This window comes from Chlorocebus sabaeus, chromosome 9 (assembly GCF_047675955.1).
Source record: "Chlorocebus sabaeus isolate Y175 chromosome 9, mChlSab1.0.hap1, whole genome shotgun sequence".
Classification (NCBI taxonomy): Eukaryota; Metazoa; Chordata; class Mammalia; order Primates; family Cercopithecidae; genus Chlorocebus; species Chlorocebus sabaeus.
In genome coordinates this window covers 51528703-51556290 of record NC_132912.1, presented here as the reverse complement: position 1 = coordinate 51556290, position 27588 = coordinate 51528703, and the positions used below count along the sequence as shown (strand labels likewise).

General features: G+C 46.0%; 1 protein-coding gene across 4 annotated transcripts in view; it reads left to right on the top strand.

Moving 5' to 3' along the window:
• The window catches only part of WDFY4 (WDFY family member 4), a 296087-nt gene that overhangs the window by 29099 nt on the left and 239400 nt on the right, over positions 1–27588 (top strand). For all 4 annotated transcript variants that reach the window (XM_007962606.3, XM_073018985.1, XM_007962605.3 and 1 more), the window contains 9 exons: positions 6210–6324; positions 7449–7555; positions 9670–9804; positions 12362–12551; positions 13948–14137; positions 15908–16065; positions 17585–18037; positions 20435–20539; positions 22462–22652. In XM_007962606.3, the coding sequence (XP_007960797.3) occupies positions 6210–6324; positions 7449–7555; positions 9670–9804; positions 12362–12551; positions 13948–14137; positions 15908–16065; positions 17585–18037; positions 20435–20539; positions 22462–22652 (1644 nt within the window). The remainder of the gene's footprint in view (positions 1–6209; positions 6325–7448; positions 7556–9669; positions 9805–12361; positions 12552–13947; positions 14138–15907; positions 16066–17584; positions 18038–20434; positions 20540–22461; positions 22653–27588) is intronic.

Sequence of the window (27588 nt, the reverse complement as noted above, 5' to 3'; positions counted from 1 at the left end):
TAACCTACTCAACATTTTGGCTACTGTCTAGGTAATAAGGAAGAACCTAATGGAATCTCAACAAACTGGAACCCAAAAAGGGAGCTGCCCTGAGGGGAAGAGTGAGAAATGGGATTCTCACCCAGAACAGCAGGTTCCCTTCTCACCTAGGGTTCTTCACTCTTCTTGTTAGGTCAAGGAATTCTTAGCCAAGGCATGTTGAAAGGTGTTTCAGTCCTGATTTAGGGTCAGCTCCTTCCAACCTAGCTTTTTCCCCTTTTCTTTTATTTCTTTTTAATATCACCCTATTCTTTCTTTGACCTGTACTAACCAACCTGTATATTAGAAATGAAGCTAAGAGATAAAATGATGCCTTAGGTTCCAACACTAGCAAGGGGCAGAGCCAAGACTTAAACTCAGGCACCCTGATGCCCAGGTGAGCAGTTGCTTTCACTGATAATAGCTAGGTAATATCCTACAGGTTCTAACTAGCTAGCCAGACATTCCGTTCAGTGTTTACATGTCCTCACAATAACGCTGTGATGTAGGTAGTATTTTTATCCCAGCTTTATAAATGAGGAAAGAGAGGTTTAGGGATGTTGCATAACTTGGCCAAAGTCCCCCAGTTGTCAGCTGGGAGCAGAACGTTACCAGGGCAGTCTGCTGTAGCTCTGCGTTATTAACCACTGGATGTCCTTGCTCAGTGCTGGGGTTCCTAGGATGGGGCAGATCTGGTTTTTCTTTCCTTATTTCATGACTCACTGGACAATGGCTTTGCCTGGTTAAGTCCTTACCTTTCCCTTGGGCTCAGAAAGAATGTCACCCCCACACATAAGATGTTTAGATTGCTGACTCTAGGATGTTGCAGATAAGGAGGAAGTTTTATTTCATCACATGGAAGCAACACAGAGCCAATGACTTCTGTGGTGTGCAGGGTAGTGTTAAGAAAGATTCAATAGACTGTTGTTCTTTTCCTGCCAAGAGCCTTGGGGTTTGGTCTTTTCAGAACCTTTCCCATCGTATGATCTCACACCAAGTGAAGAAGGTATTCTTCTAGCAATCATGGGAAGGTGCTAGTTTTGGGGGAAGAAAAGCACTTGAGGTCCTCATATTGCACGGAGATATCCTATAATAATAGAAATAGGGAAATCTAGAGCTACAGAAGTAGCCACTAAGGTTTATTCATAGAATGTGGACTTTGAGAGAAAGCAGAAAGTAAAATAGAGAATCCTCAGCAATTAATGTAAAATCTATCAATGTCTGAGATAGACAACCTGGGAGGTGGGGCCACATTGGAGAAAAGGGAATTATGTGGATGTGGTAGATTAGAGGTGCTGTTAATGGGCTCACACTCTTCCCTTCAAGAGGTGAGATCTTCATCCCTTCCCCTTGAATCTAGATGGATTTGTATCGACTGGGCTAATGGAACAGGGCAGAAGAGATATTTCCAGACATCGGCCTCAAGAGGCTCACAGCTTCTTCTGCCTCTCACTTGGCATACTCACTCCTAGAGTCTAGCTGCCATGTTGTGAGGAAACCCAAGTAGTTCTGAGTGAACACCTGTGTGGAGAGGATCCAAGGCCCTGACCTTGAGGCTGCACTTGCTGCTGACTGCCAGCGCCATCTGGCCAGCCCTGTGAGCACACCCACCATCTTGGAAGTGGATCTCTTAGCTCCCATTAGCTGTCCTAGCAGAGTGGAGCACAGAAAATGTGTCCCTGCTGAGCCCTGCCCACATTGCAGATCCATGAGCAAAATAAATGATTGTTATTATTTTAAGCCACTGAATTTAGGGGTGGTTTGTCATGCACAACAGGTAACTGGAAAAGTGGGTAACACAAGAAGGAATACATCCATTTCCTAGTACGGAGGGATTGAAATGAACACTAACTTAGTTGTATTTAGAGGTGAGTGTATTTTGGTGTTTGTGTGTGTGCATATGTGCACATTCCTAGGCTGACTAGTCAGCCAATGGTGCAGAGTTTATGATGTTGAGTATGATTGATCATTCTTGTAAAAACCAAGTGTGGATCTAACTGATAATTGAAGAAAGATAAACACTGTTAAATAAAATAGCAAAGATGACCAACAATTATTTTTAAGTGTGGTGTCCAGAGGGGAGAGTAAGGGTAAATACCCCTCTTTATCCACTCCTCACTCTACCCCATCTTGGAGTGGGACCTGCAACATGGTTTATTCCAATCTTGGGGAAATAACACTTTTGCTGTTTTGTTATTTTAGCAAAGTTTTGATGCACTGTTTTTTGTTTTTGTTTTTGTTTTTGTTTTTAACAGAGGAGAGGGTCCACTGCATCACACTCGCAGGGAAACTTCATGCAAAGTCTCAGAAATGCTTTGAGCTCACTTAAAGACAAACCTGACAAACTCCGCAGTCATGGAGGAATAATGACATTTTGTTCTTGCTGGAATACCAACCATGTTCTCTTTGTCATTCAAAAGCTGGGTTTTTCCTCTCATCTCCCCTAGAGCTTTGCCATTCTTCATTTTCCTTTGGAGACCAGAGCATCATTTTCTTTCTCTTTCTTCCATGTGAAGGGATAGCCATGAGGCATGATGGTGCAGCTTAGATAATGTTAGCAAATAAAAGTTTTTAAAAATATTGAGCAATATTCTCCCAGCATGTAAATCCCAGTTTGGGAAAAAATTAGGGCCTTTTGGAAGCTGCCTTAACTCTTTGGGGTCCCCATGGTGCCATTCAGTAAATGATTGGCTCTGTGCATCAAACAGCACCCCGGTGGCCTGAAAGAGTTAATGCAGCTTCCAGAAGTGCCCACTGAGGTCCCAGGAAGGAATCTGGGCCTTGGGAGATCTGGCTCAGAGTACAATTACTGTTCAGCTCACAGTGGCCCAATTTGCTTTATTGTGGAGTGCCTCCTGGAGTCCCACTGCTCCAGAGACGATATAGATGCTTCTGAGTCAACTGCCTGCAAATTGGTCTTTGAGGGGTTTGTCAGTGCAGGGAGGAGTTGCAGGGATTTGTTAGAAATACATCGTAGCAGAGTTCTCATTTCTAGGGAAGGAAATTATCTTGCCACAGAAATTCCAAGCCAAAAGGATGGACTTTTTCTCTCCAGGGATTAACATGTCTGAGTGGCAGCTGGCTTGCAGGTGGCAGCCATAAGTTTCGTAGACGTGCTAATGCTACTTTGGGTATGTGCATGTGTGTGTGAAATAATTCAAACCTTGACTCTGCCACTTAACTGATTTCTCTTAAACTCCGGCTAAGCCTCAGTTTCTGTAAAGTGGGCATAATAATAGTACAAACCTCAAAGGCTTGTTGTGAGGATTAGTGGAGCTAATGCATAGTATAAGTGTTTGGCATGGCACCGAGGCCCAAAACATTTAGTCATTGTTACTGTGTATCATGGGTTTCATATTCGTTTTATTCATTTATCAAGTATGTGTTGGAGGTCTGCTATGTCCAACAGTGTTTAACAGTAATCTAGCATTTTGGTTGTTTTAGCAAAGTTCTAACCCACTACTTTAAAAAAATTTACATAAGCAAACGCCAACCAAGTCTATTTATAGGGTAGAAAAAAAATTCAGATCCACGTAAAATTTTGCTCAAAACACATGAGTACTCACAAACCAGTATATAACAAATAAAACATTTCAGATAAACTAAGCTCCCTGTGTACACATTCTATAGATTGTTTCCCTCCCTTTTCCTCCAATGGGGTTCTCTCTCTTGAATTTGGGATGCCTCATTCCCTGGGTGGATGTTCACTTCTATTAGTTACATACACAGCCATCAGTAACGCTCAATCTAGTCTTACAGGTTTTTATAGACTCATACTGTAATATACTTTGACAACTTGCTTTTTCCACTCAACATTCTATCTCTGGGATTCATCTATGTTGATGCATCTAGCTCTATTTCTTCTTCAGTACTATATAGTATCCTGTTATATAAATATACCACAAATTATTCATTGTCTTATCAATGTATATTCAGTAGTTTTTTTCCCCAGTTTTTCAGCCACAAATAATGCCACACAAATGTTTCCTATTCAGTACATGTGCCAACATTTCTATAGGGAATACACCTAGGAGTGAAATTGCCAGGTGGTAGAGTGTGTGCCCCTGTAACTTTGTTGGATCAGGGCAAACCCTTCTTCAAAAGATTCTTCCAACTGATACTCCGTAAGTAGCACATGGGGGTTCCAGGATCCCTCCCATTCTCCTACATTTGGTATTGTCAGGTATTTCATTTTTGTCCACCCGAAAAGTATAAAATGTTGAGGTTTCAATGTGCACTTTATGGATCATTAATAATTTGTTATTTATTTCATCTTACATAAATGACCTGTTTTTTCAGTTGTCTATTCTGTTCTTTTTTAAAAAGCAGGTTGTTTTTGTCTTATCTATTTTTAGTGGTCTGGATACTAATCCTCTGTCAGTGGCATGCATTGTGAATATTTTCTCCCAATTTGTGGCTTGCCTTTTCACTTTGTTTATAGTATCTTTCAATAAAGGGAAGATTTTAAAAGGCTTTTGTTTTTAGCAAACATAATGCCACAGCAAGACACACATTAAAAATGTTTTTCCTCTTGGGTTTTGAAGCCCTCCTTATCTTTCCTAGATGGAAGAGCTCAGATTTAAAAAGAACTCATTCAGGTCTTCGAGCAGGAGCTTAAGTGAAAGTGGGTGGTGGGTGGTGCTGAGTAGAAGCAGGGCAGAAAACTGCCTTCCATAGAGGCCATGGATGCCCGGAATGTGCGCAGCAGCTGACCTTCCTGGTGGGAAGCAGGGACAGGGAATCTCTCAAGAACTCAAGTCCTGGACCAAGGGCAGTCCCTCCACTCTGACCATTGGTCTGGAACGAGCCCTTCTCATCGCAGGACTAGGAAACTTAGCTAGTCCTACTTAGCCAGTTCTACAACACAGTAGAACAAAGAGAAAAGGCCATCTGCCCAACGACTTGGCTGAAAAGCAGACTTATGAACAGGGCTACTACAGAAATAGGGAGGAAATTCTGAAATGAGTCTGGCATTCCAAACAGAATTTTAAAACTCCTGACTTTTACTAAATAGTATCCTACATAATAAGGGGAAAAGTCTGCAGAAAAAGGTTATTAGGTGAGATAGAAATACAGAAAGGGCAGATAAGAAAGAATTTTAAGGAAATTGAAAAAGAGGGGATTAAAAACAATAAGCTGGACTAGAGAAGAATCTTTTAAGCCTGGAACTAAGCCAGAAATTTTAAGAATAGATTGAGAAATTTGATTTCATAGGAATTTCAGATTTGTGTATAGCAAAACCAAATAACAGCAAATTAAAAGACAAAATGACAAACTCAAAATAACTGAAGTTATATTATGGCCCATCTAACATTTTTTAGGTACAAAGAACTCTTTTAAATAAATAATGGTAAAATCCCTAATAAAGTTATAGGGTAAGAAAAGAAACAGGCAATCAAGAAACCTGAAAAAAGGTTATCCACCCTAGGAATCAAAAGGTTGCCACTGAGATGAGATATTTTTTCGCTTCTGAAGTTTTTCATTAAGGATGAACGAGCACAGCGATGCTCAGTGTTGCCGAGGGTGTGGAGAAACCTGTCCGCTCACAGGAGGCCTGGAGAGTCTCATCTGGTTAACTATGTCTGGAAGCCGAGTTAGTAATATGTACCAAAGTACTAGAAAATAAAAGCACACCCTCCAGTCTGGGCGACAGCACGAGACTCCCTCTCAAAAAAAAAAAAAAAAAAAAAAAAAAGCACACCCTTTAACTTGCAAGCCCACTTTTTGGAATTTATCTAAAGGAAGTAATTGAATGACTAAAACTGGGATATCTATACAGGATTTGAAACTGTATATGAGGAACAACAGGGGGGGCTGGATGAGGGCCGAGGAAGGGAGAAATCTGGAGAGGCAGTCCTGGTTCTCCCACAGGGACAGGGGGCGCCTGGCAGGGCCATCCACCGATACCAGATGCAGCAAGCTGTGGGGAAGGCGGTGGACTGGGCTCTGTGTGTTTGACGTCTTAGGGGCTCGTGTTGAAGGGGATGTCTGGGCAGTTAGAGAATCTGGACGTATTGGTGTAGGGATGGTGGTTGAGGCTGTGAGGGTGAGTGTCGTGGTGGCCTTTTGCATGCACCTGGTAAAGGAAGTCGAGCTGTCAGCTTGGGCCGGCGAAGGGCAGCATGGCAGGTGGTGCTCATGCCCTTCTTGTGGCATTGCCATCTCTGACCAAGTCCCATCTGTTGCTTCAGGCTTGGGAACACTCCGTGGGGATCATCTGCTTTCCCAGTCTCCAGAGGCTGGCTGAAGATGTGTCTGACCAGCTTGCCCAGCAACTCCAGAAGGCCCTTGTTGGGAAGCCTGCGGGTAAGAGTACGGAGGTTCTGGTAGATCCTCTACAGAGAGCAGTGCAGCCCTGCACACCCTCCCTGGTCTCTCTGGCCCCTCTCTGCTTTCACGTGGAGCTACAGTGTTGCCTGCCAAAGAGAAGTGGGCCCCACTTTGCCACTGAGTGCCTTGGGGACCAAGGGAAACGCAGGAGGAGGGAAGAGGGGTCAGGGAGCTCTGCTACTTCTGGGACACAGACATAGACAAACACACACACACACTGCACACAATACATTATACACGGACACACAGACACACTACACACAGATGTTACACATGCACAGACACTTACACACAGATGTTATACACAGATACACACAGACACACAGAGATACAGAGACACATACACATATACTACACACACAGACACATACAGAGGCCACACACAGAAACTACACACAGACACACACTCTACACATGCAGACACACCCAGAAACACGCTACACACAGAGATACATATAGGCACACACACACAGACACACTGCAACACAGACACACACACACAACACACAGGGGACCATGGAGTCTCAGAGGAAGTGCTAGGATTGAAGATGCACCTGTGTGTTCAGTGGAGCTCTTGGTCCTGAAAAGAGACAGAGGCCAAAGCATGCATCTCTTGTGAGGCCTCCTGACTTGCATTCTTCCCCTCATGTGCACTGATCCCTGGAGGCAGGGCAGAATTTCACAGTGGCTGAGGGCTGAGGGTCAGGAGGAAATTCTAAGGGGAAGAAATTACTCAGCATGGTATAGATTTCGGGAATTCTTGCAACATAAGGTACTGTGTGATCCAGGAAGTAGGGGAAGATTCTGGATTGTGGGGAGTCTGATAGCCAAGGAGCTTGTTCTCACTCATTGACAATCAGAAACCACTGATGGTTGCTAAACAGGGACGGTGGCACAAAATAGGCTGTCTTCCAAGGAGATTAGTCTGGCAAGGTGTGGAACGTTTGGTAGAGACGCAGGTGGCCTTGGGGATGTGCAGGAAAGATGCCGAAGTCCTCTACAGATGCTCAGGCACATCTCCTGGGAAGAGGGGTCCCTGGATGGAGGGGAAGCTGGGTGGGCAGGTGGTTGTATGCCCTGCTGGTGACACTTTCTTCCAGAGCAAGCTCGGTTGGCAGCTGGACAGTTGCTGTGGTGGAAGGGGGACGTGGATCAGGATGGCCACTTGCTCCTGAAGTCAGTGTACGTGCTCACGGGGACAGACTCGGTGAGTTTCAGGCCATCGGCCTCTGCCCTGGGCACTACTCATCCAGGTGCAGAGGGAGGTCCAGCACAGAGTGGTGGCATGTCCCAAAAGGGTCATTCGTTTCATAAAACAGATTTATTATTTCTCCTCCCTCCTCCCTTTCTGGTGTAGAACATGGACTTCAGAGTCTGAAATTTCCACCTTCCCACTTGACAAGCTGTATGTAACCGTGGCCAGATTGCTTTCCCTTTCTGCCCCTTGGTTGCATTTCTAATTTTAGGATTGGGGGTAATAACGCCTCTTTTCTGGGGTTAGTGTGGGATTGATAATGGCTGATGTTTATTGACTATTTCTTACCTGTGGGGCAAGGCTGGGTGTGTCCCAGACATCATCAGTTAATCCTCCCAAGGACCCTATGAGTCAGATCACGGTGATACCAGTGAGTGATGAGAATGTGGGCTTACCTACGCTGTGCACCTGCAGTCTGTCTGATTCCAGAAGCCATGCTCTGAGCCACTGTTCTTTATTTCTTCCTGTTACAGTCAGCCTGAACGATGTGCCCTGTAGGTACCTGTCCTGCCCTCGCCCAGAGATAAGGGCTGTCCTCTTTCTTCCTTTCCCACCCATACCCACCGTGTGCCAGGAACACAGCAGGGAACCAGGGTGGCTGCTGCACTCAGTGTAACTTCTCCAAATTCTTCCAGTTTCTACCTGCTACCCAGTTCCAAAGCTGCTTCACTAGATGAACCCAGACATGAGACGGGCATTTGCAGCCATGCTTGGAGGGGTGATAGGAGCATATCACACAGCCCTTGTCTGGGGCCAGGGGGTGGTACCTGATCTGGGAAGTTAACTGAAGGGGGGACCTCCTAACTCTTCTTCAGGTAAACTGCCTGCACCACTGTCAGGCACAGCGGCCTGAAGCATAGCACGAGGGCTCATCACATCTGCCCCTGAGGAAGGACTCTCTGCAGTCTAAGTGGTGACACATCAACCTAAGGGCTTGCTTTTCATTGCCTGTGCATGATGCATTGGGAGTGAGGTAGGGGAAGGACAGGGAGAGCTGCCCTGAGGGGGTCAAGGTTAACAAGATGTCAAATACATGGAGGACAGTATCTTGCACTGTAAACCTTTCCGGCCAAGGCTAGGACTAGCAGCCTGCATCTAGTCCTGATCCTGGCCCAGATTATACATTCGTCCTTCTCTTTCTCTGACTTCCCTATCATGTCTGTCAGGTTAACCAATGGAGTGGGAAGCTGCATGGACAGCATTCCATAGGTTGACCCCACAGGTGCTCACATGTGCGCATGCACACACAAATGTGCACACACACACACGCACACATGCACGCACATGCACACACACACACGCACACATGCACGCACATGCACACACAGAGGGTGCAGCTGCAGTAATCCTGGTGGAGCTGCACGCAAAGCCCCAGGAAGAAAGATCCCAGGAAGCTCCTGGCAGGCTGGTCTCCATCTCTGCAGACTTCCTGTCCTCTTGGCCTCTGTCTGGCAGCCCTGAGCTGTTTAGTTGAGTTGCTGGCTGTCTGATTGTCAGTCATCACCTATTGCGCTATTTGGACCTTGACGAGATCTGTCTGGGATCTAGATGAGAGGGTGGGGAGGGGCCTGATTAGGTCCTCACCACTGTTTTTCACACACATATTATCAACTTCACCTCTGGACTGCTTTCCCTTCCTAATCATGAGGCCCTGGGCCACAGTCACCCAGTATGATTTGCTAGGAAACCGTTATATTCTAATTTATACAGTCCCTCCCCTTTTCCCTCCTTTCCACCCTTCCTTCCTTCCTTCCTTCCTTCCTTCCTTCCTTCCTTCCTTCCTTCCTTCCTTCCTTCCTTCCTTCCTTCCTTCCTTCCTTCCTTCCTTCCTCTGTGAATCTTATAAAGGAGCTATGGAGCACATAGTAGGCACTTTATATAAACTTAATCTTCACAGCCACCCTAGGTGCATCCTCTGGTTGTCAGCATTTCACACCTGAGGATTGGAGCCCAGAGGGACTGTCCCACGGCCTCACTGAAATGGCTGCAGGGGCCTGATCCTGGGTCTAGGCTGACCTCCTTCTGCTGCCTTGCTGCCTGGGTTCACGTGTGCTCTTCTCTTGCAGGAGACGCTGGGCAGGGTTGCTGAGTCTGGGCTTCCAGCCCTGCTCCTACAGTGCCTTTACCTCTTCTTTGTCTTTCCTCTGGACAAAGACGAGCTTTTTGAGAGTGATCTTCAAGTTCAAAGGATGTTTGTGCAGGTGAGTTCGAAGAGGGTCTCCAACTCCCTGGGTCAAAACCTCATTTCGGGGACAGACTCTTCAATGCTTCCCGGAGATGCTTTTATCTTTCTCAGCCCTGGTTCGTGAACTCCTCTGTTCTTCCAGAGGGTCTAAGCTTCCCTTCCCCTCCCCCTCACCTCCCTCATGCTCTGCATGGCCTGCATGGTTGGAAAATAAATTGCCTCCTCTTCTCTGCACCTCATCGTGTCCCTATAGCACCGTCCCCTCCCTTGCTGTCTCCCAGAAACGTGGTCCCCTGCCCCTGCACTTGGCTTCCCTGCACCCATCCAGCTCCCCTCCTCCAGTCTGTATTCTCGAGTCCTGCCCATCCTCCCTGGGATCTGGAACCTCCTCTCCAGCCCCTTCTCTTTTGTTAACAAGCACCGTCTGCCCCAGTAGCAAAACAGTAGCCAAAATTTTCTAAGTGTAAGTTTTGTATCCACCCCTGTGCCACGGTCTCACAAGGGTCACCTCCAGGAGTACTCTCTGCCATCCCAGAATGTGAGTAGCGCTGTAATCCTGGGCCCATACAAATTGAGGCATGGTGAGTGAGCATGGGGTCTGGGGTCATAGAGGTCTTGGATGGGGCTGGGATTGGCACCCTTGAGTAAACTTGAGTTTATGTGTTCTTGGTGCCTCTTCCCTCCTCTCAGAAGACGTCTCAGGCCTCTAAGCATCAAATGCAATTTCCTTCTCTCATTCCCCATCTTTCCTCTTCTGTTTGACTGACTAACTTCTCACTTCTTTCCCCTGCCCACTTCCGGGCAGTTTCTGCTTTCTCAGCTTCTGACATGCTGAACTCTCCAGATAACCCTTCCTGCTCCCTGAGCTTGCAGGGGAGGGTACGGAGGACCGTGTGGCCCAGGAGGATACGGAGGACTGTGGGGGCCATTGCTGTGTGTCCAGTGTCTGCAGTGTCTCACACAGAGCAGGTGCTTGTGACTGTTCAGTGAAGTCCCAAATGCAGCTGTCCATGGTACACACATGTCCACATTGGCATCCACATTAGACGAATTCCCAAGCCCATTCCTCATTTCCAGAGGGTAGTGCATGAGTTCTGGCAGGTTCCATTAACGGTGGGTTACCCTCTGAGTTGCTTTTGTGGAAATGTAGGAGTCATCTGCTTTTATGTCAATCATATTCTAAGTGGAGGCCAGGGCGCTGCACCAGGCACTTTCACAAATGTTTACTGTGTGGCTTTTAGGTGCCCTGAAGGGAAGTAGTGCAGGGTCTGTCTTTAAGGTCTTCTGGGTATTGGACAGAATGTGTGCCACAGGGAATAGACCATACCTGCATTGCTCAAGGGTTTCTGTTACTTCATTTCACAAAAATACATGGAGCCCCTACTGTGCGCAGCTCTATGCCAGACAGACGGTTACTGCAGCAAGCATAGGGCTTCACTTTGAAAGGTGACAGAAGGGTGAAGAGGCCAAACAAGGGGTAAACAATCCAGGAATAAGTGTGTAGTTAGCAAGTAAAAAAATAGAGATGAGGCTTTGCTCTGTTGCCCAAGGAGCAGAGCAGCAGTCAGCAAGTTTTTAAGTGCTATGTCGGTAAAGCCAAAGGTGTGTTGGGCAATGATGGCAAGAGGCCCTGATTTGTATGAGAGAATCAGTGGAGTCTATTCTGAGGGCATGGCATTTAACCAGAGAGCTGAGGGTTGTCAGGGTCCGAGGAGGTAGCCTGGCCTGGTGGGGTGGAGGAAGTGTAGAGGAGCAGAGAAATGGCCATGCAAGCCCAGGGACAGGTTAGACCTTGGTCACATGGCCACACCTACCTGCAAGGGAGGCAGGGAAATGGGACCTGCAGCTGTGGTCCATGATGCCCAGCTTCTCTATGTATCAGACTAGAAGGGGCAAATGCCTTCATTCTCATGGAAGGAGCTTGTGATATTTGCCACACTGGCAGCAGGTCCTGTTGGACCACCAAAAGCCCAGGCAAGAGCTGCAGTGGATAAAGTGAGTGAGAAGGCAATGCTAGTCCATGCAGGATGCTATGGGCCCTGCTATGGTGCTGGGATTTTATCCCAAGTGGAGAGGGAGGTTTTGCAAGTCCCTCTGTTAGCCATTAGGAAAAGGGATTGGCAGGAACAAGGAACCCAGTTAGGAGGTTGTATGCTCACCCTCGTGGTCTCATGGAGAAGTAGAGTCTGAGTGTCAACAAATAATTCTGAAACACTTCCCTTTTTAAATAGCACAGGGTCCTGTTAATTCTATACCTTAATTGTGGGTGACACTTTTTGGTATCCCCATTAAAAACACACAAAGTCAATTACTTCTTTATTATTCTGATTTGGAAGGGATAACAATTATTTGTAGAGGGTTGATGCCGTCAGATTTGAGCCCCAGGTCCTGCCACCCTTTCGTAGGGGGCTCTGTTGACTCTACTGGTCTGGGATAGAGGGTGACCCCATTCAATCCTGTCCTTCCCACTGAGACATGCCCATCAGTGCTCCAGAGAAGTAGGGAACAAATCCATCCGAGGAAGGAGACTTCCTATCCAGGTCTCATTGGCTGTTTATCTTCTTATTTTTCAGATGTTGCTCAATATTTGCAGTGACTCTCAGGGCCTGGAGGGACTCCTCTCAGGGAGTGAGCTGCAGTCTCTGCTGATTGCCACGACCTGCCTTCGGGAGCACAGCTGCTGCTTCTGGAAGGAACCCACCTTCTGCGTGCTAAGGGCAATCTCCAAGGCCCAGAACCTCAGCATCATCCAGTACCTGCAGGGTATGGCCCGGGAGACTAGATGTGGGCTGTGGGCCACGCAAGGGCTTCCCTTGAACTCAGAGCAAAGGCTGAGGGCCCACTTTCTACAATGAGACCTGGGATGCTCTTGCAGCCTCTGTATAGAATTTTGGGACCAAAGAAGAGAAGAATGAGCAGCCATGTCCAGTAGATAATTCTACGTGGCTTGGCTCCCTTCATGAAAGTGCTTTTCTTGTTCGTTTTGCTGCTCCATTGGAGGGAGGAGGGAAAGAGGATCTCACTGTGCACATACTACCCATCAGACACTGTGCTGGGCCTGTTTGTACACTATCTTGCTTGTTTCTTTGAGATAGCTATTAATGCCATTTTGGAATGGGAAAAATAGCCAGAGCAGTAGAAGAATTTTTCAAGGCTATTCAGCTAGTGAGGAAGAGAATGCACTTTCAAACTTAAAAATGCCTGATTCCAGCACCCTCATTTATACCCTGGGAACTATGTGTAGGGGTTAAGGCCAAAGACTCTGGAGCCAGACAGCCAGGACTGGACTCCAGCTCTGTCCTCATAGCTGAGTGATCTCAGGCACTTAACCACTGGGGTGCCTCAGTTCTCTCATCTGTAAAATGGGGATAATAATACTGCTGATCTTACTGGGTTGTTGTGATTCTTTGCGGCTCTTCTGAGTCCTCGCAGCTGAGAAGTTGAGCTTGCATGATCTCGAGTTCTCATAGGTACTTTTTCTGATCCACTGGATTGGCTTCCCCAGCACTCAGAGGAGGTTTCTCTCAATGAGAGATTTCTAAAAACAGTGACCCATCCAAATGCAAATCTGAGGACCTCTCTTTTCAGACTCAAATCTTACCCTGGCTCCACACCACTCTGGTGGGGTAGCCAGTAAGCCCCATGGCCTGCCTCCTAGGAATGGGCCACAACCTCCTTCCTCTCTGTGGGCCACACTTCAGTGTTCCAATCTTCTGGCTTCTTCAGTATCCAAAGCACCCCATCTTTTCACCCGCTGCCTCCTCACATGTTCATACATCCTCCCCTGCACTTTTCATCAAGCTGATTTCTGCTCAGCTCCAGCATTACCTTGTTAAGATCTGAGATGAGCTCAGGTCTTGCATTTTACATCTCACTACCTAATGGACCTGGACTCTCCCCTCTTGCTGAGAATTAGGGACAGAGGGCTAAGGGAGTGCCTTCCTCTCCTGTGCCACCTTCTGGGCTTGCAGAGTGTGGCTGTCAGGGTAGCACTTTCTCTGGGGCAGTCTTCTTGATCCAAGAGCCAGCAGAACATGTTTTGGATTAATTCCCATACCTGTCTTGGCATATTTTTTGGAGTAGGGGAGGTAGGTGGACCATGGCAGGAAAGCTCTTGCTTCCAAGCTCAGCAGGTCTCTTCTGTGCTTCCCTCCTCCAGTGACAGACTGTGTCAGGCTGTCCCTCCAGAACCTCTCCAGGCTCACGGACACTCTCCCCGCCCCTGAGGTGAGCGAGGCTGTAAGCCTGATCCTGGGATTTGTGAAGGACTCCTACCCCATCTCCTCGGCTCTGTTCCTGGAGTTTGAGAATTCAGAGGGCTATCCTCTGCTGCTCAAAGTGTTACTTCGGTAAGTGGCTGTGTTTGGTACGGGGAGAGCACAGGACCACCAAAGCCTCAGTCTTCGGAATCACTGGGGTGCTTTGGAGAAAAATAGATAGAGCTCCACAGAGCATGGCCAGAGAGACCTCTTATTTGAAAAAGTGATTCGTTGTGCAGACAGGCATGGGGACCACTTCTTTAGACAATCAGTAGTTTTACAAAGTTTACTTGTAGGCACCTGTCACCTGCATGCTTGTTGGCCTGATTTTCCCCAGTCAGAACCCAAACAGAAGCCCCGTCTGTTGGAGGGCTTCTGGCACTGCTGTAAGCTGCCCTGCCTGTGTGCTTGGAGGACTGGAAAGGTCTGGAAATGAATCACCCTCAGGACCAGCTGTTCACCAATGGCTGAAGGAGCCAACGGGTGCATACCTGGCACAGCTGCCTTTGGGTGGGCTTGCTCTGCGTGACCTCCAGAGCTCCCCAGACGGATTATCTCCAGTGGCCCCATGAGGTGCTTGCTTGCTAATGCTCTTGGACTGGTTTCCTTCCCTTCCCTGTCTCACGTGGCCTGTCTCCTACTGGTGTTTTCTGGGATCAACTCCTAAGTGAACTACCTCTTTCTCAAATCCTTGAAAGATGGGAAACCCAAGCTCAGACACCGTTCAGCAGGGGCTGGGCTGGCTCCTCCTTGCCTTCCATTCTGCCTTCCTGTATCATCTTCGAGTGGGGTCCAGGGATTAGAGAGAGCAAGGGATGTAAAGAAATGCCTTGATGGCCCAAGCTCCTCCACTGATCTTGGGGAAGCTGCTTCAGGGCAAGGCCATGTACGTTCCCTTGGGCTTTGCTGGGCGAGTATGGGACACCCTTCTCCTCTGAGGGGTACATCTACTACCGCACTTCACGCACTTTGCTACAGAGCCAGGCTTTGAGCCTGCATGTGGTGACTTGGATAAGGGGGCCAAAGTCCCTTGGTCCACCGAGTTTCCAGAAGGATGTGATTAAATGGCAACACCCTAGCGCCTTCCTCTAAAGGAACACTAAGCGTAAATGCCCCTCTGGGCACCTCACGTTTTGCATTGGTCTGGGCTGTGACCAGCTGACTATGATCCCCACGGAGGTCTGTGTCATAGCATTTCCTGAACAAATTTTTGATTCATTGGGTGTTGAGTTTTCCCCAGACTTCTTGTGGAAGGCAGGAGAAGGCACAGGAACCTGTTCCAGGGAGTGCCAAGAAGGTCTCATGTGGGCTCATCGGCTTTCCTTTCTGCCTTAACTGAAGTCACACTGCAAACACTTTTCCTCTGGAAATGGCAGGGCGGGGATAAGACTTGAGATGCCCTTCTCCATAAGAGGAGCAGGACAGCCTACCCGCCCATAATTAAAATACGAAAGCCACACTCAACCTTTAAATAAGCACAAGGAAGTCCGACTATTTCCCACACCGTTTTGTTGCAATGTTGAACTATTGTATTACATCTCTCATTTGGGAGGTGCCCTGATCTGCTGATGCCCTAAGCACATGTCTTTTGGGGGTTCAGTCATGGGAAGTGACCTTCCTGTGAGCAGATGGCATAGCTTTTCACAGGTTTCAAATGCACTTCTTTGGATCTAAGACTGACATCTGCAGAGTGGTGTTTATCCAGGGCGCTCCCTTGCCTCTGAATTGCCTCAGGTGCAGACCTGTGGGGTCTTCCCCAGCTTGTAGATCCCCATTGCCTCTGTCTCCTCGAGAGCACCATGCATGCATGTGGCTGCTCCATCCAGGAAGTACAGGGAGCTGGCCTCGTCTGTCCCCCAGGTATGATGGGCTGACCCAGAGCGAAGTGGACCCACAGTTGGAGGAGCTCCTTGGGCTGGTGGTGTGGCTGACGACCTGCGGCAGGTCAGAGCTGAAGGTGTTTGACAGCGTCACCTACCCTCAGCTTGAAGGCTTCAAGTTTCATCATGAGGCATCTGGTGGGTCCTTCTTGTGTCTGGGTGACCAGAAGAGTCAGTACTGAGCCCTGAGAAGGCTACAGAGGGTCTTCTCCTGATTCTTTGCATACCTTTCAATGGTGCAGTAAGCTCTGATTCTGTCACAACCTTTGGGGAGATAATGAATGTCTTCCGTGAGACTTAGTGGAAATATTGCTTAATAAAGGCAAAGACTCTCTCAAATAATGGAGGCAGCCTCTAGTTCTCTCCCTCACCCCTGGTGTGATTTCCTCTGCAACATTTGCTTATATAATGGGGACTGATGGCCCTAAAGCAGCCATCCGGGCTCAGAGTCAGTGACTTCTCAGTACTCTGAGACATTGATTGATTGACGAACTCATTTAGCAGGCACGGATAGTTTCTGTGTGGCAGGCACTCTGCCCCACGCTGGGTGCCAGTGTGAACAAGCCAGTTGTCTGCTCCTTAAAAGTCCTCTGTAGAGACTGTCATATGTCCCTGAACCCTAGTCTGCTGGAGAATCGGCTAAGAAATGCATCAGGCACAGCCATGACCCAGCTCAGACAGGAAACCTCGAACAGAGGGCCTGCCAGAGGGAGTTTTCAAGGCTAAGTGTGGGTTGTCTAGGTTGAAATGAAGGGAGAAAGTTTAAAGGCAGAAATGACAGTCTGGGGAATAAATGGTGGCCTGGATGGCTGGGTGAGTCTGGGCAGTGAGAGCTTCTGCAGAATACAGGCAGGGAGGCTGCAGTGCTGTAGGGTTCAGGTTAAGAAGGGCCATTGGACGGGATGCAGTAAACATAGGGGCACAGACATGGTTTAGGGGAGTGCCTGAATCAGAGAGGAGTTTCACAAACATCTCTGGTATCTGAGGCAGAGAAGGCTGGAGGCAGGGAGCTTTCTGACAAAGTGTCTCCTGGGGGAGAGAGAATGAGGCTTAACCTTCAAGCTGGAGGAAAAGGTGGGGGTGGGTCAGGAAAGTGTAGTTATTTATCAGCTTGTCTAGAAACAAAACTGACTTTGCTAGTAATCTCCAACATCTTTTGATTTTAATCACTGAAACCAATCCTCCTAGCCCAATGCTGTCCAATGGAAATACAATGCAAGGCACATTATATCATTTTAAATGTAATTTTTAACTTTAAACAAGAAGAAACAAGTTAAATTATTTTTTATAATATATTTTATTTAACTCAATATATCCCAAATATTACCATCTCAATATATGGTCAACACAAATAATTGTAAACAAGATGTTTTGCATCGTTTCCTTTGTATTATCTTTTTGAAATCTAATGCGTACTTGACCTTTATGGCACACATCAGTTCAGAGTGGCCACAGTTTGAGTGCATCTGGGACCACGCTGCACCAGCCTTCTTCACACCCCAGGTGGCTGACTTTTCTGGACTTCTGGTGGACATGTGCCCATAGGAGTTAGAACACAGAAACTTCAAATGGCATGTTCTCTTAGTAATGAAAATATCTATTTGTAGACACAGGCAGGAGAAATGACTTGCAAGATCTTTCTTGTTTTCCTCCTCAGGGGTGACTGTTAAGAATCTTCAGGCCTTCCAGGTCCTACAGAATGTTTTCCACAAAGCCAGTGACTCTGTCCTCTGCATACAAGTCTTATCGGCCATCAGGACCATGTGGGCCTGGAATGCTCGAAACTTCTTCCTGCTGGAGTGGACCCTGCAGCCCATCTCACAGTTTGTAGAGATCATGCCCCTGAAGCCGGCCCCAGTGCAGGCACACTTCTTCCAGCTCCTAGAGGCCCTGGTGTTCGAGCTGCACTACGTGCCTCATGAGATTCTGCGAAAGGTGCAGCATCTGATCAAGGAGAGCCCTGGGCCATCCTGCACTCTCATGGCCCTGCAGAGCATCCTCAGCATCGCTGGTGGGGACCCGCTCTTCACCGACATCTTCCGGGACTCAGGGCTCCTGGGCCTGCTGCTGGCACAACTTCGGAAGCAAGCCAAGATCATGAGGAAGTCAGGTGCCACTGGGCGCATCCGGGGGGATGGGCAGGGGTCAGTGTCAGCCAGGTCTGGTCTTTGGGCCAACCTGGCTGCCCATCAAATGTAACAGAAAGTCAACATGCCCATGTCACTGGGGAGGTATGCTTGGGACACACAGCTTCACAAAAGATAGGCAGCCTCCCAGTCTTCCCCATGAAGAAGTGAAAGGGATGGGTGAACTTGGTGCTAACTCAGGCCTTGTGAATTCCAAGGTTTTAGATATATCTTGCCCTAGATGTTGTGTGGGTGTACAGACAGGGAGACTGCAGGGGTCTGACAGCTCCTCAGGAATGGGAGCTCGGAGAGGCCTTGGGTTTGGGGGCCCTTCTGGGGTCTGCTGCTATATGGCTTCCTAGCTCACTCTGTTCACTTTACACTGTTGGCTCAGTGGTCTCCCACTGGGAGAGAGCTCCCTGGGGTCTTACTGACCCAGCACGCCCCTCTGAGTCTTGGTGCCCTGCTGGGCTGTATACCTGTGGCTCTTTGGCAACGTCCCCTTGCCCCTACTTGGCCCTTGCACCCTGAAGTCTCAAACCCAATAGCCTCTGCTGCTCCCCTGGGGCTTCAGGGTCTCACGAGGGTGCACAGTGGCTCAGGGGTTGGGCTTTTGCATTGCCTCACTGTGCTCCCCACCATATATCCTGCTGGAGTCACTCTATGTGGTGGTCTTTAACTCCCATCTCCATTGACTTTCCAATAGGAAGCGAAGTGTGGAAACTCCTTCCCCAGCTCCTCTGGTCTTTCCCTCAGTCTCTCTACACCTGCTGCTCTGGGGAATCACCCTGGAGGAGGAACACTGGGACACAAGAATCTGGATGCTTACTCTGCCTACCTTCCCTCCTTTAATTCTCCTTCTCCCACTGTACTGGCTGGAAGGGTCAGGGAGCTCTCTAGCCTTTGGTTGCTTCTGTAATTCTGCTTCAGACTTAAGCCAAGGTCACCAGTCTATCTGTTTCCTGGGCCTCTCTGAGGGAAAGGAGCTTAGGGCTGGAATCCTGGCCATGCTACTGACAAACTGAGCGATCCTGAGAAAGTGACTTAACCCCTATGGACTGTGTCTTCCTTGGTAAAACAGGGTAATGATGGACATCATTGGAATGCTGTGAGATTTTAATGATGGAATCTCTGAAGAGGAGCCACTGCTGTGCCTGGTACATAACAGGGGCTCAAGAAACATCAGTCACTTTGTCCCTATAGTTCCAGTGCTACTGCCATAGACTGAGATAGACACCTAGGGAGGAGCTCAGGCATCTTATAGAGGCCAGGACGGACCCAGCTTCTCCCTGGGAGTGTTTGCAAATAGGATCAGGACTGCGGAGGATGAGCCCAAGGGATGGTTTGTGCATCTGGTCCTCTGGGCCAAGCCCTGGACAATATTTTATGAGCTAGTTTCTATTGCTTAGTAACTTCTGTCCTTAAATCCTATCATGAATGAAGTTAATGTATTGCTTCCTCTGCTTTCCTTGGTGTTTAAATGAGAAGTCTCTGCACAGTTTCTTTGTTTGTTGGTTCTGTCTTATCTTAGCTGGTATTTCTTTTTAGCAGCCTAACATTGAATTTGCTTTTAAATCCAATTCCAGACCCATGACCATTCCTAGGAGAATTTGAACTTTTTTTGTGAACTCATGCATTAGTCTTACTTTGTACTTTGCATTGTTAAATGTGTCTTGTTATTTCTTAGATACTCTTTCTCCTGGTTTATAAACTCTATTTTGATTGATTGATTGACTGATTCATTCATTCATTCATTCATTCATTCATTCATTCCCCCAAATAAGTTTTGAGCTTCCAATTTGTGTCAGGCACTTTTCTGGCACGGAGATTCAAGGTGAATAAAGAGATCTAGTTTTGCCCTCATGGGTCTACTGGGATCACCTCTTTACTCCAGTTTCTCTTGAGCTTCCCCATGGCTCAGGAATGAGTGGGCAGTCAACCCTCCCAAGGATGAATGGCAAACTGTAAAAGTGGCCAAAGGAAAATCAAGAAGGCAGGGCTCTGTGTATCATCTGGGGCAATGCTTCTCAAAGAGCAGTCCCTGGACCAGCCCCATCACCATTGCTTGGGAACTTCTCAGAAATGCAAATTGTAGAAGCCCATCCAAGAACTACTACATCAGAAATTCTCGGGATGGGACCCAGCATGGGGCTCTGGGTTTTAACAAAATAAGCTCTGCAGGGAATGCTGATGCGCTCAAGATGGAGAACTCTGCTGTAGGGGATAATAGCCTTCTATCTTACCAATTGGGATACACATTCCCTTATGATGAAGGCATTACATTCACATCTCCTTAAGAGGGTAGAAACCTGGAGTCAGAGATTTGGGGTCATACCACAAGTACTTATTTTTCTGTTGTTGCTGCTTCTTCAATATGGCAGGAAACAAACTGTCCACTCCTGGTGTTCAGGATCCAGAAAGAGAACTCACATGTGTGATGCTGAAGACTGTAGTCACACTTCTGAAAGGCTCGGTGAGGAATGCAGGTAAGGATGGTGCCAAGTTTGCCTCATCACTGCTTGGTAAAACATGAACTCTTTCCTGGTTATTTATGGCAGTGTTCACAGGTTATACTCAAGGAATAACCAATACACAGCGTTAGCTGTGGCTAATGTCCCTCTCCTGGCCGATGTTCAGTGATCATCAATAAGTTCGTAGATAGTGTACCTCTGTTGACACTTTTTACCTCTAAGATTGCTAAATAAAGTTGATGACAAAAAGACTATGCTCAATCTAGCATTTTCTAAATTTATGAGACCACAGAGCCCCCTCTCCTCTTTTCAAGTGAAATTTGTTAGTGTCCTGCTGCACTGACTATAGATGATTTTTAATTTTTTTAGATCCAAAGAGTAAAATACGGGCAAAGAAAGCTAGCCATTTTAAAGAAATGCAATTTGTTGTGCTCTCAGACATGATGGACTTAGCAATTTAATCCATTCAAATTTTCTTTTAGTGTTCTAAGATCATTTGGCTTCTGGGTTTTAAAAATAATATGAGCATATATATATATATAATGACATAGACACACCAACATCCAACATCATATCAGTGGGTTTGGTGATTTAGGCATCTTTATCTGAGGTCTTCGTAGAGTAACTATACCTAATGTAAAAAATTATTTCACTATGGCAGAGAGAGAGAGTCTTTAACATTTTAGCCTGTAAAAGGTTCCCCGGAGGTGCTGGCTAAATGTGTATTCCTAGGCTCACATCCAGACCTTTAATTAATAGTCAGTCAAGGTGGAGTTCAGGAATCTACATTTTTTTTTTTTTTTTGAGATGAAATCTCGCTTTGTCACCAAGCTGTAGTGCAATGGCATGGTCTTAGCTCACTATACCCTCCACCCTCTGGGTTCAAGCAATTCTCCTGCCTTAGCCTCCCAAGTAGCTGGGACTACAGGCGCATGCCGCCATGCCTGGCAAATTTATTATTATTATTATTATTATTTTGTATTTTAGTAGAGACGGGGCTTTACCATGTTGCCCAGGCTGGTCTCGAACTCCTGAGCTCAGGCAATCTGCCCACCTCGGCCTCCCAATGTGCTAGGATTACAGGCATGAGCCACCGCGCCTGGCCAGGAATCCACTTTTAAACAGGCTTTCAAGGTGATTTCCATGTCAGAGGTACCTAGCCTGTAATTGGAAAAATCTTGTCTGCTCAAATCCCCATCAAACCATTTGAAGGATCCAGTTGCCTCCTAGTTTTTTTTTTTTTTTTCCCACATGAATTACTCCAATATCAATCCTGGGGAAAAAATGCTTGGAATTATTTTTAAACAAAAATGTACCGCCAGTCAGATTTCTTTAATTTTCTCCCCAAGGAACTATCTAGAAATTAAATATGTTCTTAGCTTAAATTGTGGTTTGCTTTCTATATGAATTTTGGCAGAGAGAAGACAGAAATTGTCATTGGCCCTGGGGAGGAAATCAAGGGAGAGGTAGATCTAGTTAAAGCTTTTATTACTTAGATTTCTATTTTTTTTCTTTTTTTACCCCAAGAATTCATGACACTCTTATTAACTTTAGTCACCATGTCTTACAATAGACCTCTTAAACTTATTTCTCCTTTCTTGAATGTATCTCCTATGGGGAGATGTTAGTCATTTTTTTTTTTTTTTTTTAAATAAGGTTCTCACTGGAGAAGAAAGAAGTTTTTTTGGTTTTTGTTTGTTTGTTTGTTTGTTTGTTTGTTTTTCATCAAATCCACAGTTCTACAGTTTCTTTTTTCTGCTTCTCACTTCAACGGTGGGTATGGATTACCAAAAAATTTACCAGTGAGCAAAAGAGAATCATAAAAAAATAGCAAAATGAACTTTGAAAATTATAGGAAAAAGCTTTTTCTTTTGATTGAAACTGAAGTGGCAAGGTTCCCCCTGGCGCTAACCCCATTCTGTCTGTCTGGTCCTTAGTTGTCCTGAAGGACCACGGCATGGTGCCCTTCATCAAGATCTTCCTGGACGAGGAGTGCTACCGGGAGGCCTCGCTCAGCATCTTGGAGCAGCTCTCAGCCATCAACGCCGAGGAGTACATGAGCATCATTGTGGGTGCTCTGTGCTCATCCACTCAGGGGGAGCTGCAGCTGAAACTGGATCTCCTGAAGGTGATTTCAAGTCCTCCTTTGAGATTGGTTTTCCTGTGGATATGGACCAAGTGATCCACATTTGCTTAGGCATTTGTATTCATGTAATTCAGTTTGCCACTGTATGTAGTAGGCAGTACCCTGTATTAGTGTCAGGTGCTGTAACAAATAAATTCCACATCCTCAGTAGCCTGGTACATTTGAAATTTCTTTCCAACATACAGTCCAGTCAAATGATTGGTGACTGTCATTCAGGAACTACCATCACCTGGGCATCTAACTTGGGCAGCAGACAAGGGAAGAGAGACCATGGGGAAATGCACAATGCATTTTTATTCAGGCCTAGAACTGGCACGCGTTATTTTCTGTCCGATTTTCTTTAGGAAGAACTTTGGGCAGGACTCATGTGGATGCAAGGGATGCTAGGAAATGTTTTTCCTGGCTAGGCAGCTACTTCCCACAACACTGTAAACTATGGAATTGCAACTCAAATCAGCAATGGCCAAGTAGCTGCCTTGTTGATTTGATCAGCATTTATTGAGCATCTAACCCATTATTACCAGGGCTGATGAAGGGTGCCTGGGACTTATAGTCAATTATGATACAACCCTTGCCCTCTGGGAGCTCATAGCCTGGTGCTAATAAGTAAGCAATAGTTACATTGCAGTGTAATGAATGCATTGGTTAGACACCGAGTGCAGGTTGCTACGGGAACACAGAAGTAGGAGAGCCCAATGCTGCCTTACCTGGTTGAGGAAGGCTCACTGGGGAGAGAACCTGTGAGCTGTGAAAAAGAAGCAAAAGGCAGTCAGAGGTGTGGAAACAGTGGACACAAAGGGACAATTGAGGCAGGGTTATCATGTTTGGGCAACAGAGATGTAAGTGTATGTTTTTGTAATATTGTTAACATTCATGGAGTTATCTTAAAATAGTTAAATACATATAACAAATATCATTCTTGCCATCTGTTCTGCCTTACAACTTTCACAGTTTTGTTGCTGTTCCTTTTTTTACACTGCTTTTGTCTTTGAGTTTATGACTTTTAAAAGGATTGCTTGAGTGATCTTCCCACCTCAGCCTCCCAGCTAACTAGAACTAAAGGCATGTGCCATCACACTTGGCTAATTTTTGTATTCTTTGTACAGAGGGTGTCTTGTTATGTTATCTAGTCTGGTCTTCAACTTCTGACCTCAAGCAGTTCTCTCACCTCAGCCTCCCAAAGTGTTAGGATCGTAGGTGTGGGCCACTGTGCCTGGCCAACATGCCCATGTTTCATTAACATGACATATTTGATTGTTGGTGAATTTTTTAAAAAGTGAAGTTGCTCTGATTTCCAAAATTAGGTCAATCATCAATCTAACTTACTTAAGCCTATCTCTATGCAAAACCTTTCTAACATTTAAAGAATGGTGTTTGGTTCATCATACTTAATTTTTCTGCACATTCGATGTTAGACATTGATGTGAGTTGTTCCAGTTATTATGTAGCCTAAGCCAGCAGTGATTGGTGTGGCCAAAGCATTGCGTGGTCCATCCAAAATGGTATCATGACCATAATCATCATGCTTCACAGATGACAAGAGCCCAGACAGTGATTTAATTGCAGGGCCATAGAATCAGTGAAAGTGATTTGTACGAAACAAAAAAAGGAAAGTTAAATACCTTTTGAAAGACACTTGAATCCCATGATTACTTGAGGTAAGGAGATTGAGAGGGATGGGTGAAGCAGAGAGTAGGGTAAGGGAGAGATATATCAAAAATAAAGAAAATACGGGAGCTAGGAATTACCTCAGATTCATGTGGTCCAATCTCTTAATGTTAAAGGCAGAGAGACATCCAGAGAGCTTCATTGACTAAATTAATATTGCACAACTGCTAAATGGTGAAGTTGAGTTTGAATCTAAGGCGAGCAACTGAAAACTGATAGATCATTCCACTTCACTGTGCTGTTTGGTACATTTTCCTTCATATGTCCATGTTCAGCTTGACTGGCATGTTCTGATAGGATAGGAACAGGGAAGGCATGTCTTAACCAGTCATATTGTGGTTTCCTATTGGGTGAATAATTGTTTCTGACAGTGCTGTATCAAAAGCCAAACAGATCCACAGAGAGGAAAGTTTTGCTTTTACTTTGCTTGGAAGGTAAAAGTATTTTTCTGTCCAATGTAGAAAAGAGTGATCTGCTTTGCTCATAGAAAGTTCCTTTTGTTTACTCTGCAGCCCAGAGTCATCGTATTAGAGTGTCAGTCCTTGGGCAATAGGACTAAATTTCTAGAATTAGTAATGTAAAGTCGTTATGGTGTTTTACAGATTCAATATCATTTCAGAATCAGTTTTCAAGAGAGCACATAAGGGAAGAACACTGGTGAGCTTATTTAACGAAATCATAGCCTGCACTCAATGTGCCGTCTTCCTCCTGGGTGCCAAGTCACTGCTGGGCAGTTGGAGGCCCCAGGAGCTGGCATTGTTTTCCAAGGGCTAGGGCTGTTACACTGCTGCTCTAGGGGGCAGTTGGGAGGACTCGTGCCTCTTCCAGACTTGCCCACCACTGAGTCACATGAGCAAGTGGTGAAGGCTTGCTGGAATCAGATGTGAGATCTACATTTGTTTCTAAATCATCATGGGAATCCCCTGAAACTTTGGAACGAAGATGTTAAGTGAATTGTTTCTCACTGGATCTCTCTCTTTAGAAGGTAAGAGTCAACTCTGCCCATAGGGACTGTTTCTACAAAGTGTGTCTGAGTAGGATGAGAGGGTGCCCCTTCTTGTAAAGGTTTCCCATCTCCAACGTGCATTCACAGCATGCCATCACTCTGCATCCCTTCCCTGTGGCCTGTGTGCCAGCCACTCTGGAGAAGCAACTTCGGGCAGTTACTTCAAATACCAGTGGCGCTTCCATACCAACACTGAAGCACATGTGACTTCACCACCTAATTCTGGCAAATGATAACTGAGTTAAAGAATAATGTAAGCAAATGAATTTCCTCTCCTTGGCCGGTGGGACTGTGATTGGGTTATGCACAAATTCAGATTGATTTGCTAATATACATTTAGCTGTTCAACTCTGAGCTTAATTGCATTACCTCACCGGTCTTCCAGCATGACACATGGAAAATTATGAGGAATAACAAATAATAGAATGTGAAATAAATCCTGTTAGTCCTAACATAGTTAGCGCTTTGCAGCAGACATCCATTTTATAGATTCAAGCTGGAGGAATACTAACTCAGAGACGATGACATGGTAACTGAGTTAGGATGAGAAAATGTGCTTAACGCTGACCTTTCTTGAAATGTGTCAACCCCAGCCTGATTACTTTGACTTCAACTGATTAAATTTACTCCCTTCTGCAGACTGGAAACCCTATGTGATGCATTATCATGCAAAGTTGAATGACAGTAATGGAGACCCTCCTCCTAGACTCCCCATTCCTGACAAATCATTTCCCGAAGTAGCGAAGTATTTATTTTCCTTTATGATAGAAATGTTTCTCTTTAGTTGCTATGAAATTAAACCTTTGTAATTGGATTTTGGACTCTTTACTTTATGACTCTGCAAATATGAAATTAACCCCATCCCAAGAAATAATAGCGGGGTCTAAGTTCTAATGAGATTACCCCCATTTTAGATAATGACTCTGAATTTAATAAATCAAACAAAGCAACAATTAAGGACAGCCATTCCTTCCTCCTCTCCCTCCCAAGAGGAGGAAAAGAAAATAACCATCTAGGAATTATAGGTGACAAACCCGCTGAGAGACACAGATCATAATGAGGGCGATTATTGGGTTGCTTTGCTTTTTAAAATATCTGCTTCAACACTCTTTGAGTGATGGAGTTCTTTTGAGCAATATTTGGCATCAAATTGGACAATTAAATTGGGAGGGAGTTCCTTGGGGGGAAGAGGGGTTTATAGTGATCACCAGCACTCAGGCAATTGTCTGTAATCTGATCAGTTTTGTTTTTTAATGATTCTCCCTTCCCGATATTTGTTTTGTCATGTGTTATGTGACAAACAGAAGTGCTTATTCATTCCATTTGCCTTAAACAAAGCTCCTAGAGGTCTTAGAGCCATTGAAAGCACTCACATAAATTTAATCTGTTTAACATTGTAGAGCTTAAGATTTCCTGATGTCTTTGTGACTGATTGACTTTTCATGGCATGTGTCACGTGACCAGGCATAGGTCAGGTTCAGACTCGTGCTGTACCACATTGCAGTGAACAGCCTTTGGTATGGTTTATCAGTTAGAAAGGAGGGACTGAAACCACACACACATGTCAAGGTTGGAGTGAGTTTCCAACTCAGCCATAAAAATAACATTTTATTGGGAGTGAGTTGCTCACACAAGGCAGGCACAGATGCAGCGTAGCTGCCTTAGCCTTTCCTGGCCCCAGGGCCTCCTGGGTGGGGCAGGGACAGGCAGCTGCTATGACTCTGTCTATACAGGGAAAGGCCTTGCCCAGCCTAAGCCATGAGCTTTCACAAACGCACACTGAGTATCACCATCCTGGAGAAACCCACTCCAACAATCCGCATGCTTCGCTTTGAGGGTGAATCTACAAATGTTCAACTTTCCTGGGTTTTCAGCCAAATTCAGAAAGAATTAGGCCACATCCTCACTCGGGAGGAGAAAGCAGTATCATTGCCCCCGTCTTTCAGGGGCCTGGGAAGTTAATTTCCCTGAAGTCTTTCCCACGATTCAGACTTGACCGTCCCCTTTAGTGGGTGGCCCTGATGCTGGGTTTCTTTCAAAGAGCAAAATGACAGTTTATTTCCCCGCAGTGTCCCTCTGAGATGTGGTGGGGTATCATTGATCTAACCACTGTAAGTAGTGCATTTTCTATAACTGGGAAAAGATCAATTGACCTGTATTGGTAAGGATGAATCTTTCTACCTCGCTTTATGTTATTTGTCCATTTTGAATATAACTATGGACTTTGGTCTTTCATAGATTATC